The sequence below is a fragment of the Bombina bombina genome, chromosome 1 (assembly GCF_027579735.1).
Source record: "Bombina bombina isolate aBomBom1 chromosome 1, aBomBom1.pri, whole genome shotgun sequence".
Classification (NCBI taxonomy): Eukaryota; Metazoa; Chordata; class Amphibia; order Anura; family Bombinatoridae; genus Bombina; species Bombina bombina.
This window is the reverse complement of record NC_069499.1, coordinates 579035071-579052256: the sequence shown is the minus strand read 5'-3', so window position 1 is coordinate 579052256 and position 17186 is coordinate 579035071. Positions and strand designations below refer to the sequence as shown.

The following is a 17186-nucleotide window of genomic DNA, read 5'->3' as shown; positions in this document are numbered from 1 at the left end:
AGAGTACTTTAATTTCCCAAGGAGTGTATTTATGCAGGAAGAAGAAGGAACCAAGTTTTGGGCTTTGTAAAACTTCACTTGCCATACTTGAAGGGGCCAAATGAGACTTGTTACTGTTTTCGACAAGGCTTGTCACTGTTATTTTGTTAGCAAACCATGCGTTGTTTTGCAGTATCTTACCTTCTCTGCTTAGGCCAGCTAGGGACATGTATGTGGCAGGGTTAGGCTTGGCAGTGTGCAATTTAATTTCTCAGAATTGGAAAACCACAATTTTCAGATACAATAAATAACCCCCTGGAAATGTGCTCTTTATAACCTACCATAAGCATTCATTTGAGTGACTTTTTGATGCCCATAATCAACAATTTTTTTAAAAAATGTTTAGCATATTTGTTCAACTAGCATCTCACTCTCGTGTTGCACCTGCTGTCTCTTATGTTTGTTTTTTGTTCTGTCCCACAGAAGTGACGAGTTACTCTGTACTCACACAAAGAACTTGTAAATTCAACCATGCTGCAGTCGTAAATCACTTTAATATATATATTTGAAAACAAGGTTTAATTTAAAAACAAAATATTTTTATTTGTAAACCTTAAAAATAACAAAAGAAATGTAATTAATTTCTTTTCACTCTGTAGATCTACATCTTTTCCAGTTCTTTGTTTTCAACTCTGCCTACTTAGAGGACTTGTAAGCGAGGACACAGTTATATTTGAGGTGGAATTTCATGACAGCTTTATTAAAATCTGCTCCCAGGATCTCCTGAAATCTGCAAGGGTTAAGAAGAATATTTAAGTGTAAAAATAGTCAGATCAGAAACTGTGCAAAGTATGGTAAGTAAAATGTTTTACGGCCAGATTACGAGTAGGGCAATATATATATATATATCTGCTGGTGCAACGCCCCCCCTTCAGACTCGTGGCCAATAGGGGGTGTTAATCAACCCAATCGTACTAAATTACGCTTATTTCTATTGCATTGAACATTTGGGCGGGAGTGTTAAATAGTGCTCCACTTGTAATCTGGCCCTTAATGGGTCAAAAAATGCCTGTTTTTGCTTGTCTTAGAGTATATTACTGAAAAAAGGGATATTATTGTAAAAAATAAATTCATAGATTCATATAGAGCATGTAATTTCAAGCAACTTTCTAATTTACTCCTATAATTAAATTTTCTTTGTTCTCTTTCGATCTTTATTTGAAAAAGAAGGAATCTAAGCTAAGAAGCCAGTCAATTGTTGGTTCAGACCTTGGACAGCACTTGTTTGTTGGTGCTGTCCAATCAGCAGGGACAACCCAGGTTGTTCACCAAAAATAGTCCGGCATCTAAACTTACATTCTTGCTTTTCAAATAAAGATACCAAGAGAATGAAGACACTTTGATAGTAGGAGTAAATTAGAAAGTTGCTAAAAATTGCATGCGCTACCTGAATCACAAAAGAACATTTTTGGGCTCAGTGTCCCTTTAAGATAGAATACAAAGCTCTGCAGTTTTATCATGCAAGATATAAGCCCATATGAGATTTCAAATAAGATTATGGCCCCTGCAGCCTTATGAAAAGTGCACTATGACTAGGACCATTTAGCCACACCGTGATCCACCAACTCCTACCTCAACCCCTAACATAGTTCTGTCCCATATCTCCCTGACTAAACCCCGCACCTCCCAATAGTGATGTCGTGAACCTAAAAATTTCGGTTCGCGAACGGCAGACTCGAACTTCCGCTACTGTTCGCGAACCGGCAAACTGGGCGAACCGCCATTGACTTCATAAGGCAGGCGAACTTTAAAACCCACAGGGACTCTTTCTGGCCACAATAGTGATGGAAAAGTTGTTTCAAGGGGACTAACACCTGGACTGTGGCATGCCGGAGGGGGATCCATGGCAAAACTCCCACGGAAAATTACATAGTTGATGCAGAGTCTGGTTTTAAGCCATAAAGGGCCTAAATCACTTAACATTCCTAAATTGTTTGGAATAACGTGCTTTAAAACATCAGGTATGATGTTTTATCGATCAGGTAGTGTAAGGGTTACAGTAAATAATATATATATATATATATATACACACACCCAATTATAAGGTATGTGCGATTCAATATATATAAAATAGGGGCGCTATCTAAATATGCTAGGTAACTAAATATACAAGGATGATGATACACTCAGTTCTAAATATATTAATATCAGAAAGAAATATCACATTTGTATGGGCATACAAGCATATAAAATATAGAAGATTTACAGAAAAAAGAACCTGTATAAAATGATAGTGTCCCAATAGACAAATTCGAAAGTCCAAAAAGATCTATCAGAGTCCCCAATAATTATGAGGATGTAAGGCAGCTCTCCTCGATGTATAAGGCCATCCACAACGAATTAATCTATAAAGAAACAGAGAAGGCGCCACATAGCATAATTCCGTTTGGTATACCAAATTCAGAGTTGTAACTCAAATGCACTCACGTGTTAAAAAGCACCAAGATGTAGTGCTGACTAGGCAGACCGGAACCTCAGAGTTGTCCGGTAAACTCTCCTCTCAGGCTAAAGCTCTCAGCAGCCAGGGTAGTAGTCACCAGCAACGTTAAGATGTATGGATGTCAAGATAGGCACTAAAACTCCTCCAGCACTTGGAGAGTTAGTCCAAACAGGGATATCCAAATAAAAAGCAATGTAGCAAGTTTGTATCAATAAAAGTGTTTATTTAAACACATTAAAAACACAGCTACGCGTTTCTCAGTATCATGTACTGTTTCCTCAGGCTGAATCAGATTTTTAGATGTTTTTAATGTGTTTAAATAAACACTTTTATTGATACAAACTTGCTACATTGCTTTTTATTTGGATATCCCTGTTTGGACTAACTCTCCAAGTGCTGGAGGAGTTTTAGTGCCTATCCTGACATCCATACACCTTAACGTTGCTGGTGACTACTACCCTGGCTGCTGAGAGCTTTAGCCTGAGAGGAGAGTTTACCGGACAACTCTGAGGTTCCGGTCTGCCTAGTCAGCACTACATCTTGGTGCTTTTTAACACGTGAGTGCATTTGAGTTACAACTCTGAATTTGGTATACCAAACAGAATTATGCTATGTGGCACCTTCTCTGTTTCTTTATAGTGTAAGGGTTACGCCCGCTTCAAAGTGACAGACCAAACTCTCCGTGTAACGCACCGCAAACAACCACAAACATTCCATTTGCACAACCACGAGATAGATAGATTTGATAGATAGATAGATACATAGATTACATAGATCAATAGATGCAATATACATATAATAGATACGAATTACATAGATCAATAGATGCAATATACATTTGATAGATACGATTGATAGTTAGATAGATTTGATAGATAAATAGATAGATTTGATAGATATATAATTTCCCAGACAGAGAATTACAAAGACGTGCGGTCTGGGACCCATGGTAAGGTTACTTCCTTTTGCACAATCGAGTACAGGTTGGGGTCCGAGATTGACTTTTGTGCAAAGAAATTGTGGCCGGGTACCTTCCACTGCGGTGTCCCCTATCAGGGGACGTGTATATGGCATGGATTTTAGGAACCAGGAGATGGAAAAAGATGCTTGGACACAGTACAGGTCGTTCTCCTTCAGCCTTTTTATATGAGGGTCCCCGACCCTCAACATGCATGACAGCATGAAAGACCCCATATGCCATGACTTCCTTTTGTACAATCGAGTACAGGTATGGCATCGATTTTAGGAACCCTGAGATAATTTTTAGGAACCGGGAGATGGAAAAAGATGCTTGGACACCCAGTACAGGTCGTTCTCCTTCAGCCTTTTTATAGGAGGGTCCCCGACCTTCAACAGGCACAACAGCATGAAAGACCCCATATGCAATGACTTCCTTTTGCACAATTGAGTACAGGTATGGCATCGATTTTAGGAACCCCGGAGATATTTTTTAGGAACCGGGAGATGGAAAAAGATGCTTGGACACCCAGTACAGGTCGTTCTCCTTCAGCCTTTTTTTACGAGGGTCCCCGACCCTCAACAGGCACGACAGCATGAAAGACCCCAAATGCCATGACTTCCTTTTGCACAATCGAGTACAGGTATGGCATCATTTTTAGGAACCCGTAGATAATTTTTTAGGAACCGGGAGATGGAAAAAGATGCTTGGTCGGTCCTCCTACTTCAAATTTGGGGCACTGCGCATGCAATCTACTGTGCCACCAGATATGAGTGGTGTGTTAAGTAGTAGTATTCTTAGCAGTTTAATCCCTGTTATGTGCCTTTTTTTTGGTTTGGGTTTTGAAGCCACAGTGCAGCACCAGAGGCCAGAAAGATTAGGCATGTACACATGCCTGAAAAATTAGGTATTGTTGCAGCCGCTGCTGTAGCAGCGGCCAGAAAAATTGCTGTTTGTTTGACAGTTAGAAAGTGCCATAAAACATTTTGGCTTGAACCCTAGTTGTTGGCGGATAAGTCACGCAAGTCATTCGGCATTCGAAGATAAAACACAGCAGCATGCGTACCATTTTTAGCCCAAGGCAGCTCATCTCATCAGGCCTTTTTTACTCGAATGTATCACCCAATGTCAGTCCCTTCAGGATCATCTCTCATTCATTTTAATAAAGGTGAGATAATCAAGACTTTTTTTACCTAGGCGACTTCTCTTCTCAGTGACAATATCTCCTGCTGCACTGAAGGTACTTTCTGACAGGACACTTGAAGCGGGACAGGCCAGAAGTTCAATTGCAAATTGGGATAGCTCAGGCCACAGGTCAAGCCTGCACACCCAGTAGTCAAGGGGTCCATCACTCCTCAGAGTGTTGAGATCCACAGTTAATGGGAGGTAGTCTGCTACCTGTCAGTTGAGTCATTCTCTGAGGCTGGATCCCAAAGGGCTGTGATGATGCATAGGAGTTAAAAAGGTCCGCATGTCTTCCATCAACAACATGTCTGGAAAGCGTCCTGTCCTTGCCGGTGTGGTCGTGGGAGGAGGAGGATTACTTTCATCTCTTCCCCTGTTAGATTCCCATTGTGCTGAGACATCACCCTTATACACCGTGTAAAGCATACTTTTTAATTTATTTTTGAACTGCTCCATCCTTTCTGACTTGCAGGAATTCGGTGACATTTCAGTCACTTTATGCTTATACCGGGGGTCTAGTAGCGTGGACACCCAGTACAGTTCGTTCTCCTTCAGCTTTTTTTTTACAAGTGTCCCTCAACAGGAACAACAGCATGAAAGACCCCATTTGCACAAGGTTGGATGCCAAGCTACTCATGTCCCGTTCCTCGTCCTCACTGATCTCACTGAAGGTATCTTCTTCCCCCCAGCCATGTACAACACCACGGGTACCAGATAGGTGACAACAATGAGCACCCTGGGATGCCTGTTGTGCTTGGTCTTCCTCCTCCTCCTCAAAGCCACATTCCTCCTCTGACTCCTCTTCCTCACAATCCTCTTCCTGCGTTTCCGCTGGTCCAGCAAACAATGCTGATAAGGCTGTTTCTGGTGGTGATGGAGACCACAACTCTTCCTCTTCATGCTCATCTACGGCTTGATCCAGCACTCTTCGCAGGGCACGCTCCAGGAAGAAAACAAGTGGTATCATGTCGCTGATGGTGCCTTTGGTGCGACTGACTAGGTTTGTCACCACCTCAAAAGGACGCATGAGCCTACAGGCATTGCGCATGAGCGTCCAGTAACGTGGCAAAAAAATCCCCAGCTCCCCAGACGCTGTCCTAGCACCCCGGTCATATAAAAACTCGTTGACAGCTTTTTCTTGTTGGAGCAGGCGGTCGAACATTAGGAGTGTTGAATTCCAACGTGTCGGGCTGTCGCAAATCAAGAGCCTCACTTGTTTCACCACTGGATATCTGACAAGTGCGCCATGGCCATGTAGGAACGCCTGAAATGGCCACACACCTTCCTGGCCTGCTTCAGGACGTCCTGTAAGCCGCTGCCTGGGTACTTATGCACAAAGCGTTATACAATCAGATTACACACATGTGCCATGCACGGCACATGTGTCAACTTGCCCAATTTCAATGCCGCCACCAAATTACTTCCATTGCCAGAAACAACTTTGCCAATCTCCAGTTGGTGCTGAGTCAGCCACTGATCCACCTGTGCGTTCAGGGCGGACAGGAGTGCTGGTGCGGTGTGACTCTCTACTTTCAGGCAAGTCAACCCTAAGACGGCGTGACACTGCCGTATCCGGGATGTTGAATAGTACCTGGGGAGCTGGGGGGGTGCCGTTGATGTGGAGCAAGACGCAGCAGCAGAAGAGGACTCAGCCGAGGAAGAGGTTATGGAAGAGGATGGAGTAGGAGGAGTAGAGGAGGTATCAGCAGGCCTGCCTGCAAGTCGTGGCGGTGTCACCAACTCCTCTGCAGAGCCACGCATTCCATGCTTGTCAGCCATCAGCAGGTTTACCCAATGCACAGTGTAGGTGATATACTTGCCCTGACCATGCTTTGCAGACCAGCTATCAGTGGTCAGATGGACCCTTGCCCCAACGCTGTGTGCCAGACATGCCATTACTTCCTTTTGCACAATGGAGTACAGGTTGGGGATTGCCTTTTGTGAAAAGAAATTTCAGCCGGGTACCTTCCACTGTGGTGTTCCAATAGATACAATTTTTTTTAACGCCTCAGACTCCACCAGCTTGTATGGTAAAAGCTGGCAGGCTAAGAGTTCAGACAAGCCAGCTCTCAGACGCCGGCAAGGGGGTGACTTTGGGATATTGGCTTCTTACACTCAAACATGTCCTTGACAGACACCTGACTGTGGGCAGATGACCAGGAACTGCTACATAAGAGAGACTGAGTGGCGGATGGTTGAGAGGGGGCAATGAGTACAGCAGTGGTTGACGTGGCTGAAGATGCAGGACCAGGAGGAGGATGGCGGCTTTGAGTTTGTGTGCTGCTTCTACTCATGTGTTCATCCCATCGGCGTTTGTGATGTGAGACCATGTGCCTTCTCAAAGCAGTTGTACCTAGGTGGGTGTTGGACCTCCCATGACTCAGTTTTGTTTGGCACGGGTCTCACATCACAAAACAGCATCGCTGTTGTCAGAGGCAGACACACAAAAAACGCCACACTGCTGAGCTCTGCGATGATGGCATTCTGGTGGTGGCAACAGCATGCGTTGATTAGCTTGCTGTCTGGCTGACCCCAGGTGCCGATGCATGCAGTCTGAATGTGCCACTAGCTCCTTGCGACGACCGCCCCCTGCTTCCAATTTATCTCCTCCTCCTCTCTGTCTCCCCATCTGAACTTTCCCCCTCTTCTTTTTCTCTTCTAGCGGGCACCCACGTGACATCCACGGAAGCATCATCATCAACCGCTTCACTTGTATCTGACAAATCAACAAAGGAAGCAGCAGTGGGTACAACATCACCATCATCATCACACCGTACGTCCATGTCTGTAATGCTGCCTGACTGAGACATATCACTGTTACCTACATCCTCTGTCAATGATGGTTGCGCATCACTAATTTCTTCCAACTGATGTGTCAATAACTCCTCTGACAGATCAAGTAAAGCGGCTGTGGTGCTAGTGTTGGTGGTGGCGGCAGGCGGACGAGTGGCACTGGTCACTTGAGAGGTGCCCGAAGCTAAGCGGGATGTGGATGGTGCGTCAAGGTTCCGAGCAGAAGCTGTAGAAGATTGGGTGTCCTGTGTTAGCCAGTCAACTTGGTCCTCCTCAGAACTTTTCGTGTTCATGGCACGTGGCCTCTAAACACTGTGGATTATTGTAGGGTCAAAGGGAATCACGACCACGATGGCACCTGCGGGGTGGCCTGCCTCTGCCTGTCATTTTTTTTTTTAAATGTACACTTACACTACTATTAAACAATATATGAGTGGTGGCACTGGGCAAGTGGGCACAGTATACGCTGTGAGCCTGACACAAAAAAGCAGACTGATGTTTCACAGTCAAAAATGTTTATTTTTTAAATATTTAAACTACTGTTACAACAAATATGAGTGGTGCCACTAACTTGGCAAGTGGGCCTGGCACACACGCTGGCAGGCAAGCAACTGCAATAAGATTACACTAGCAGACTGATGTTTCACAGTCCAAAAAGTTTTTTTTTAAAATATTTACACTACTGTTACAACAAATATGAGTGGTGGCACTAATTTGGCAAGTGGGCCTGGCACACGCTGGCAGGTAGGCAACTGCAATTAGATTACACTAGCTGACTGATGTTTCACAGTCACAAAAGTTTTTTTTTAAAATATTTAAACTACTGTTATAACAAATATGATTGGTGGCACTAGTTGGCAAGTGGGCCTGGCACACACGCTGGCAGGCAGGCAACTGCAATTAGATTACACTAGCTGACTGATGTTTCACAGTCAAAAAAGTTTTTTTTTAAATATTTACACTACTGTTACAACAAATATGAGTGGTGCCACTAACTTGGCAAGTGGGTCTGGCACACACGCTGGCAGGCAGGCAACTGCAATTAGATTGCACTAGCAGACTGATGTTTCACAGTCAAAAAAGTTTTTTTTTAAAATATTTACACTACTGTTACAACAAATATGAGTGGTGCCACTAACTTGGCAAGTGGGCCTGGCACACATGCTGGCAGGCAGGCAACTTCAATTAGATTACACTAGCAGACTGATGTTTCACAGTCAAAAAAGTTTTGTTTTTTTAAAAAATTACACTACTGTTATAACAAATATGATTGGTGGCACTAGTTGGAAAGTGGGCCTGGCACACACGCTGGCAGGCAGGTAACTGCCATTAAATAACACTAGCAGACTGATGTAAAAGTTTTTTTTAAAAAAGTTACACTAATGTTACAACAGATATGAGTGGTGCCACTGAGGAAGTAGGCACAGTATATGCTGTGAGCCTGACACACAGGCTGGCACTAGTGGCAGGCTGGCCTGGCAACTAAAATTAAATAACACTAGCAGACTGATGTAAAAGTTTTTTTTTTAAAAAAATTTACACTAAGGCTACAACAGATATGAGTGGTGGCACTGAGGCTGGCAGTGGCAGGCTGGCCTGGAAACTGAAATTAGATTACACTAGCAGACTGATGTAAAAGTTTTTTTTTTTTAAATTACACTAATGTTACACCAGATATGAGTGGTGGCACAGAGCAATTAGGCACAGTATATGCTGTAAGCCTGATACACAGGCCTGCTGGCAACTGAAATTAGATTACACTAGCAAACTGATGTAAACATTTTTTTTTTTTAATTTACACTAATGTTACACCAGATATGAGTGGTGGCAGTGATCAGGTAGGCACAGTATATGCTGTGAGCCTCACACACAGGCTGAGAGGCAGGCAAATGCAATTAGATCACAAAAAACAACTTAAGTTCTAGCCCTAAAAAGGGCTTTTTGGGGTGCTGTCCTTACAGCAGAGATCAGATGAGTCCTTCAGGACTGTAGTGGACACTGAATACACTAGCCTAACTATCAATTTCCCTAAAAAATCAGCAGCAGCAGCACTATCACTCCTCTCACTAAGAATGCAGGATCAGAATGAATCTAAAATGGCTGCTGCCCAGGAGCTGGGAGGCTCTGGGAGGGAGTGTCTGTTACTGATTGGCTGAAATGTGTCTGCAGACTGTGAGATACAGGGTCAAAGTTTACTCAATAATGATGAATAGGGTGCGGATCGAACATCGCATATGTTCGACCGCCGCGCAAATGCAAACAAGCTAAGATCGCCGGGAACTGTTCTCCGGCGAACTGTTCGCAACATCACTGCCTCCCAATCCCAGATAGTCTCCAGGAAATCACAGGAGGCTTGTTTTTACAGGATTGTTCTATTATGTACCTTTGCTCATTCTTTAGATGGAATTCCTTGGCTCCATGTGGATCTTGCTCAGCAAAAACATGGGACATGTAAAATGATCTGATGAATCCCATAATATCTTGCAGGGTCATTGGAACAGTGTGTGGTACATTGGTAATCCTGCAAAATAAATAAAGGCATAAAGAGAAAATAATATTCACTAAGCTTAGTTACATAGCAGACAGTAATCTCTGAAGAAATTATTCTTATTACTAGTATTAGAACCTACAGAATGGATAACTGAAGTTCCAGACAGGAGCTTGACCCAATAAATCTAGAATGATATTATCTAGAGTAGACAATAACTGTGTGAATTTAAGGTGTTAAAGGGACAGTCTAGTCAAAATTAGCTTTCATGATTCAGATAGAGCATGTCATTTTTCTTAAATCATTTTTTATTATATTCAACAGTTTATACATTTTCCACATGATTTCAGAAAGACAAAAAAAGAAAGAAAAAAGGGCAAAAAAGGAATAAACAAATAGTTAGTTAGTTAGAGGCTCAACCTCAATCAGCACTCGACAGAAAAGGAAAGGCCCCTAATATTTTATAAACTCTTTCTGCCTATATTAATTAAATTTCACTCTGTCATGTCTAAGTCTTATAATTTTTCTGTTGAATATACTTTTCTTTATAATTTTTCCTTCCTTCTCTCCTTCCCTTCCCCCCCCTTACCCCAGCTTCCTGCATACGGTCAAAAAAAACAACAAAACACAAGCGGGAATTGAACCAACAGCGTTCATTCCCACTACTCCTTCCCCTTACGACATATATATATATATACTATCAAGACCAAGGGGGAAAAAAAAAAAGGGAAAGCCCCACACCATACCAGCGGCAGATACATTACCTCTCATTATACCATATTCCTACCACTTTACCATATTCCTAAGAGTACCAGTTCTGAGTTTTGGAAAGGATATATTATTTGGTCAATTTCTAGCCTTGTAAGCGATTTGATAAAAGGTGCCCATTTTTTAAAGAAGGACTTAATATCTGGTTCCTCATCAATATTAATGTCTCGCTGCTCTAGAATGCATTGTTTCTTTAAAAAATTCTTAATCTCTAACACTGTTGGTAACTTTCTTGACTTCCATTTCTTGAAAATTAAGTATCTGACTGCTAGAATAATTGAAATAATTAATTTTCCATTAGGTAACTGTTCCTTTTGATTATTTAGGCAGAATATGACCTGGGTTAATGATAGATCCTGCGGGGAGATTTTAAGTGAGATTTTTGCCCAATATTCGATTTTGTACCATGACTGTCTAATCAAAGGACAGTCCCAGATCATGTGCCTCAGATTTGCAGCCTTCATAGAGCATTTAGGACATTTATCAAAATTTGAATTCTTAAGCTTAAATGCTTTTTCAGGAGTATAGTAGTATCTATGGATAAGTTTTAAATGAGCCTCTCTCCAGGTAGCTGAAATTGTAGCCTGGGACACTCTACAAATGGATGTTTTTATGAATTGGTTATCGATATGATCTTGCGCTAAAACTAAGTTCCAATCCTGGGCTAATTTTTCAAGGAGACTTTTCTCTTTGTCATCCCCCAAAAGATGGTAGCATGGGGCAATTGATGTCAACCCATTCTTTACCAGAACAAGCCATCCCTCTAAGCTGCCTAAATGCCATCGCCATTTTGTTTTCCGCATCATATCAGTAATGTAGTGTCTTGTTTGTAAATATGCAAAGAAGTCTTTATTTGAGAGGTTGAAATTATTTTTAAGATTATCAAAAGTTTTGATACATTTTCTATCTTGATCCACAAAATATATAAGTCTATCTAATCCTAAAATATGCCAATTTTTAATCACAGGTGAGTCCAGGCTTGCCTGGAATTCAGGATTGCCTATTAGGGGTAGGTATTGTGATACCTGACAGTTTATATCCAAGATCTTTCCTATTCTCTTCCAGGCCTTCAGAGGATTGAGAAACATTTTAAGTACTCTAATATTAGTTGGCCACTCTTTAGATTCACAATGTAAAACAGCTGTGGGTAAATATGGATAACAAATTTTCTCCTCAAGTTTATTGTTCAAAACATAATCCTTAGAGAGAATCCAATAAGCTGCAATCCGCGCCAAGAAAGCCAAATTATACAGCCTTAGATCTGGTAATGCAAAACCCCCATAGATTTTTGAAGATGTTAATTTATTCAGTGCTATCCTGGGTCTGGTTTTTTGCCAAATAAACTTCCTAAGCAGGCTATTTATCAACCGTATATCTTTTTCTAAGAGCATTATTGCTGTATTTTGTAAAACGTAAAGCAATTTGGGAAGAAGAACCATCTTGAATAATGCTATCCGTCCAGCAATATAGAGTGGCAGACTCTCCCAGTTTCTAAGCTTTTCTCTAAATGTTAATATAATTGGTGGGATATTAAGCTTATATAGATCTTTAGGGTCACTCTGAATATTAATACCCAGATACTTGAATGAATCTTTCACTAAACGAAAGGGGATATTACTAGGGGAGGAAATGTTTTTCCTGATCCAAAACAGTTCTGACTTCATGGTATTCACTTTGTAGCCCGAAAAGGAGCCAAACTGGCCAATAATTTGTAATAATTTAGGAACGTTGATTTCACTATTTGATAAATATATAAGGATATCGTCTGCATATAAAGCTAACTTTATCTCGTAATTTCCTATTTTAATGCCTTCAATATGTTGCCTGATTGCAATTGCCAAGGATTCAATACAGAGGTTAAAGAGGAGGGGGGAGAGGGGGCAGCCCTGACGAGTTCCCCTGCCTAGTATAATCTGAGAAGAGAATAGATTGTTTACAATAAGCTTTGTGTATGGTCTATTGTATAGGTTTTTAATAAAGGCAAGAAAACTTCCTGTGAGGCTGAACTTTTCTAAAGAGACAAACAGATGATCATATTGAACAGAGTCAAAGGCCTTCTCGGCATCGACTGAAATAACCGCTAAATCTGGTAAGGGCCTTCCCCCCCTCCCCCTCCTCATGAAAGAAGTATTCTGATGTTACCAGAACCTCTCTAATTTTGGCTGCTGAATTTCGAGCATTTAAAAAAACGGCTTGATCTCTATGGATGATATCACCTAATATTGGCCTAGATTTGGAGTTCGGCGGTAAAAGGGCTGTTAACGCTCCGCGGGCTTTTTTCTGGCCGCACCATAAAATTAACTCTGGTATCGAGAGTTCAAACAAATGCTGCGTTAGGCTCCAAAAAAGGAGCGTAGAGCATTTTTACCGCAAATGCAACTCTCGATACCAGCGGTGCTTACGGACGCGGCCAGCCTCAAAAACGTGCTCGTGCACGATATCCCCATAGGAAACAATGGGGCTGTTTGAGCTGAAAAAAAACCTAACACCTGCAAAAAAGCAGCGTTCAGCTCCTAACGCAGCCCCATTGTTTCCTATGGGGAAACACTTCCTACGTCTGCACCTAACACTCTAACATGTACCCCGAGTCTAAACACCCCTAGCCTTACACTTATTAACCCCTAATCTGCCGCCCCCGCTATCGCTGACACCTGCATATTTTTTTTAACCCCTAATCTGCCGCTCCGTAAACCGCCGCAACCTACGTTATCCCTATGTACCCCTAATCTGCTGCCCTAACATCGCCGACCCCTATATTATATTTATTAACCCCTAATCTGCCCCCCTCAACGTTGCCGACACCTGCCTACACTTATTAACCCCTAATCTGTCGAGCGGACCGCACCGCTACTATAATAAAGTTATTAACCCCTAATCCGCCTCACTAACCCTATCATAAATAGTATTAACCCCTAATCTGCCCTCCCTAACATCGCCGACACCTACCTTCAATTATTAACCCCAATCTTCCGAGCGGAGCTCACCGCTATTCTAATAAATGTATTAACCCCTAACGCTAAGTCTAACCCTAACACTAACACCCCCATAACTTAAATATAATTTACATCTAACGAAATTAATTAACTCTTATTAAATAAATGATTCCTATTTAAAGATAAATACTTACCTGTAAAATAAATCCTAATATAGCTACAATATAAATTATAATTACATTGTAGCTATTTTAGGATTAATATTTATTTTACATGCAACTTTGTAATTATTTTAACCAGGTACAATAGCTATTAAATAGTTAAGAACTATTTAATAGCTACCTAGTTAAAATAATAACAAATTTACCTGTAAAATAAATCCTAACCTAAGATATAATTAAACCTAACACTACCCTATCAATAAAATAATTAAATAAACTACCTACAATTACCTACAATTAACCTAACACTACACTATCAATAAATTAATTAAACACAATTGCTACAAATAAATACAATTAAATAAACTAGCTAAAGTACAAAAAATAAAAAAGAACTAAGTTACAAAAAATAAAAAAATATTTACAAACATAAGAAAAATATTACAACAATTTTAAACTAATTACACCTACTCTAAGCCCCCTAATAAAATAACAAAGCCCCCCAAAATAAAAAATTCCCTACCCTATTCTAAATTAAAAAAGTTACAAGCTCTTTTACCTTACCAGCCCTGAACAGGGCCCTTTGCGGGGCATGCCCCAAGAATTTCAGCTCTTTTGCCTGTAAAAGAATAAATACAATACCCCCCCCCCAACATTACAACCCACCACCCACATACCCCTAATCTAACCCAAACCCCCCTTAAATAAACCTAACACTAAGCCCCTGAAGATCTTCCTACCTTGTCTTCACCATACCAGGTTCACCGATCCGTCCTGGCTCCAACATCTTCATCCAACCCAAGCGGGGGTTGGCGATCCATCATCCGGTGCTGAAGAGGTCCAGAAGAGGCTCCAAAGTCTTCCTCCTATCCGGCAAGAAGAGGACATCCGGACCGACAAACATCTTCAACAAGCGGCATCTTCGATCTTCTTCCATCCGGTGCGGAGCGGGTCCATCTTGAAGCAGGCGACGCGGATCCATCCTCTTTTTCCGTTGTCTCCCGACTAATGACGGTTCCTTTAAGGGACGTCATCCAAGATGGCGTCCCTCGAATTCCGATTGGCTGATAGGATTCTATCAGCCAATCGGAATTAAGGTATGAATTTTCTGATTGGCTGATGGAATCAGCCAATCAGAATCAAGTTCAATCCGATTGGCTGATCCAATCAGCCAATCAGATTGAGCTCGCATTCTATTGGCTGTTCCGATCAGCCAATAGATAGCGAGCTCAATCTGATTGGCTGATTGGATCAGCCAATCGGATTGAACTTGATTCTGATTGGCTGATTCCATCAGCCAATCAGAAAATTCCTACCTTAATTCCGATTGGCTGATAGAATCCTATCAGCCAATCGGAATTCGAGGGACGCCATCTTGGATGACGTCCCTTAAAGGAACCGTCATTCGTCGGGAGACAACGGAAGAAGAGGATGGATCCGCGTCGTCTGCTTCAAGATGGACCCGCTCCGCACCGGATGGAAGAAGATCGAAGATGCCGCTTGGAGAAGATGTTTGCCGGTCCGGATGTCCTCTTCTTGCCGGATAGGAGGAAGACTTTGGAGCCTCTTCTGGACCTCTTCAGCACCGGATGATGGATCGCCAACCCCCGCTTGGGTTGGATGAAGATGTTGGAGCCAGGACGGATCGGTGAACCTGGTATGGTGAAGACAAGGTAGGAAGATCTTCAGGGGCTTAGTGTTAGGTTTATTTAAGGGGGGTTTGGGTTAGATTAGGGGTATGTGGGTGGTGGGTTGTAATGTTGGGGGGGGGGTATTGTATGTTTTTTTTTACAGGCAAAAGAGCTGAATTCTTGGGGCATGCCCCGCAAAGGGCCCTGTTCAGGGCTGGTAAGGTAAAAGAGCTTGTAACTTTTTTAATTTAGAATAGGGTAGGGAATTTTTTATTTTGGGGGGCTTTGTTATTTTAATAGGGGGCTTAGAGTAGGTGTAATTAGTTTAAAATTGTTGTAATATTTTTCTTATGTTTGTAAATATTTTTTTATTTTTTGTAACTTAGTTCTTTTTTATTTTTTGTACTTTAGCTAGTTTATTTAATTGTATTTATTTGTAGCAATTGTGTTTAATTAATTTATTGATAGTGTAGTGTTAGGTTAATTGTAGGTAATTGTAGGTAGTTTATTTAATTATTTTATTGATAGGGTAGTGTTAGGTTTAATTATATCTTAGGTTAGGATTTATTTTACAGGTAAATTTGTTATTATTTTAACTAGGTAGCTATTAAATAGTTCTTAACTATTTAATAGCTATTGTACCTAGTTAAAATAAATACCAAGTTGCCTGTAAAATAAATATTAATCCTAAAATAGCTATAATATAATTATAATTTATATTGTAGCTATATTAGGATTTATTTTACAGGTAAGTATTTAGCTTTAAATAGGAATCATTTATTTAATAAGAGTTAATTAATTTCGTTAGATGTAAATTATATTTAAGTTAGGGGGGTGTTAGTGTTAGGGTTAGACTTAGCTTTAGGGGTTAATCAATTTATTAGAATAGCGGTGAGCTCCGGTCGTCAGATTAGGGGTTAATAATTGAAGGTAGGTGTCGGCGATGTTAGGGAGGGCAGATTAGGGGTTAATACTATTTATGATAGGGTTAGTGAGGCGGGTTAGGGGTTAATAACTTTATTATAGTAGCGGTGCGGTCCGCTCGGCAGATTAGGGGTTAATAAGTGTAGGCAGGTGTCGGCGACGTTGAGGGGGGCAGATTAGGGGTTAATAAATATAATATAGGGGTCGGCGGTGTTAGGGGTAGCAGATTAGGGGTACATAGGGATAACGTAGGTGGCGGCGCTTTGCGGTCGGAAGATTAGGGGTTAATTATTTTAAGTAGCTGGCGGCGACGTTGTGGGGGGCAGGTTAGGGGTTAATAAATGTAATACAGGGGTCGGCGGGGTTAGGGGCAGCAGATTAGGGGTACATAAGTATAACGTAGGTGGCGGTCGGCAGATTAGGGGTTAAAAATTTTAATCGAGTGGCGGCGATGTGGGGGGAGCTCGGTTTAGGGGTACATAGGTAGTTTATGGGTGTTAGTGTACTTTAGGGTACAGTAGTTAAGAGCTTTATGAACCGGCGTTAGCCAGAAAGCTCTTAACTCCTGCTATTTTCAGGCGGCTGGAGTTTTGTCGTTAGAGCTCTAACGCTCACTTCAGAAACGACTCTAAATACCGGCGTTAGAAAGATCCCATTGAAAAGATAGGATACGCAAATGGCGTAGGGGGATCTGCGGTATGGAAAAGTCGCGGCTGAAAAGTGAGCGTTAGACCCTTTAATCACTGACTCCAAATACCAGCGGGCGGCCAAAACCAGCGTTAGGAGCCTCTAACGCTGGTTTTGACGGCTACCGCCGAACTCCAAATCTAGGCCACTGTCTGTAACCTTTGAGCAAGTATTGATGT

General features: G+C 41.6%; 1 protein-coding gene across 1 annotated transcript in view; it reads right to left on the bottom strand.

Moving 5' to 3' along the window:
* Positions 1–514: 514 nt before the first annotated feature.
* The window catches only part of LOC128638847 (uncharacterized), a 231332-nt gene continuing 214660 nt past the window's right edge, over positions 515–17186 (bottom strand). Inside the window, exons 5-6 of the mRNA XM_053690982.1 lie at positions 9799–9936; positions 515–769 (exon numbers count right to left, since the gene is read on the bottom strand). Coding sequence (XP_053546957.1) covers positions 676–769; positions 9799–9936 — 232 coding nt within the window. The 3' untranslated portion in view covers positions 515–675. The remainder of the gene's footprint in view (positions 770–9798; positions 9937–17186) is intronic.